General features: G+C 62.7%; 1 protein-coding gene across 1 annotated transcript in view; it reads left to right on the forward strand.

The window, feature by feature from the left end:
* Positions 1-4: 4 nt before the first annotated feature.
* TRIM7 (tripartite motif containing 7) overlaps positions 5-1,601 on the forward strand; it is a gene marked incomplete at its 5' end in the record, with an annotated part of 5,906 nt that continues 4,309 nt past the window's right edge. The window contains 2 exons of the mRNA XM_010145556.1: positions 5-16; positions 720-950. Coding sequence (XP_010143858.1) covers positions 5-16; positions 720-950 — 243 coding nt within the window. The remainder of the gene's footprint in view (positions 17-719; positions 951-1,601) is intronic.

Consider the following 1,601-nt stretch of genomic DNA (forward strand, 5'->3'; position numbering starts at 1 on the left):
AACCCAGGAGCTCTTGGTGGGTACCTGTGGGGCCCTGGGGTGCTGGGAAGGGGGGTCCAGACTCTGGAGGGAGGGGTGAAGGGGTGAGGACCACCACGCTGCCCCGAAACGGGCCACGGGTGGTGGTGCCACCCACGGCGTAGGAGGTAGTGTGAAGGTCCGTTTTGGGGGGGCTAGGTGGACCTGCTGGAGCTGTGCCGAAGGGCAGCGTGGGGTTGAACCAATCAGGACTCGCTGGGCCTCGTCCGCGCTGCCAAAGGGTGCGTGTCCTGGGGCGAGATGGTCTCGTTTCTCCTGGGCTTCTCCTCCACAACCTTCTCCCGGTTTGGGTGGTGGGACCAGGAGAGGACGGCAGGGACTGGGGGAACCTCTTGGCCCCCACCTCGGCTTCCTTAAGTGATGATTCCCCACCACCCTGGCTGGGGGGGGGAAGAGGGACCCCCACGTGCCCTGTGGAGGAGGGAAAAGCCCCCCAAGAGCTGCTGTGGAGGTGAGGAACCTGCTCCAGATGGGGTTTGGTGCCTCCTCCCCTCCGGAAATGGGTGAGGGGACACACCCCACCAAGGGGCGGCCCTTCTCAAGGCCTTTGTCCGCTCGCAGCATCTCCTCACCCCTCCCCGCATGAAGGCAGGAGCCCCCAGGTGATCCAAACTCCCCAGGTGACCCTTTCCCACCCCAAGATCCGTCCACTGGCCTCAAACCCTGCGTCTCGTCCCTAGAAAACCATCGAGAACGAGCGGCAGAAGCTGCTCTCGGAGTTCGAGCGGCTGCGGCAGTTCCTGCATGACCAGGAGCACGTCCTGCTGGGGCAGCTGGAGAAGATGGAGAAGAACATTGCCAAGAGGCAGAACGAAAACATCACCGACCTCTCCAAGGAGATCACGCTCCTCAACAAGCTCATCACGGAGCTGGAGGAGAAAACCCAGCAGCCCATGCTCGAGTTCCTCAAGGTGAGGCGCTGGTTAGCTGCGAGATGAGCCCTCGGGTCCGAGTCATGACCTTTCGTCCCTTCCCAATGTGTTTCTGGGCCCCTTGGAGACGTTTTGAGGAGAAAAGCCCCTTTTTCATCACTGTGGGCGAGGGGTGGGAGGAGTCAAAGCGGGAGTAGCTGGTTCCTCGCCAGTTCTGGCAGCCAGGTCCTGGGTCAGGAAGGGTTGTCAGGTCGAAAGGAGCGATGAACCAAGCTGGAAAGTATGAGGAGGAGCAGATGGAGCCCCAGGATCGATTGCGGCGCAATGGGAGACGCTGGAGCCAATCCAGCCCTCCCCGGTACCCGCACACTCCTTCATCGACGAATCAGTGTCCTTTGGGTTGGAGAAGACCTTTAAGCTCCTTGAGACCAACCGATGCCCCAGGTCCCCACTGACCCCCCTCCCTCAGCACTGCCTGGACCCGGCTGGGAAACCCCCCCAGGGACGGGAGCTCCCCCACTGCCCTGGGCAGCCTGGGACATGGGCCAGAAGGTCTACCCGGAGCCTCCTGTTCTCCAGCTCGACCTCACCAGGGCCCCCAGCTGCAGTTTCCAGCCATTCTTCCCCCAGCCTGTGGTGCTGCTGGGGGTTGGGGGAACCCCAGAAGCGCTACCACTCGCGGTGACCACC

Source organism: Buceros rhinoceros, unplaced genomic scaffold, assembly GCF_000710305.1.
Source record: "Buceros rhinoceros silvestris isolate BGI_N320 unplaced genomic scaffold, ASM71030v1 scaffold37221, whole genome shotgun sequence".
Classification (NCBI taxonomy): Eukaryota; Metazoa; Chordata; class Aves; order Bucerotiformes; family Bucerotidae; genus Buceros; species Buceros rhinoceros.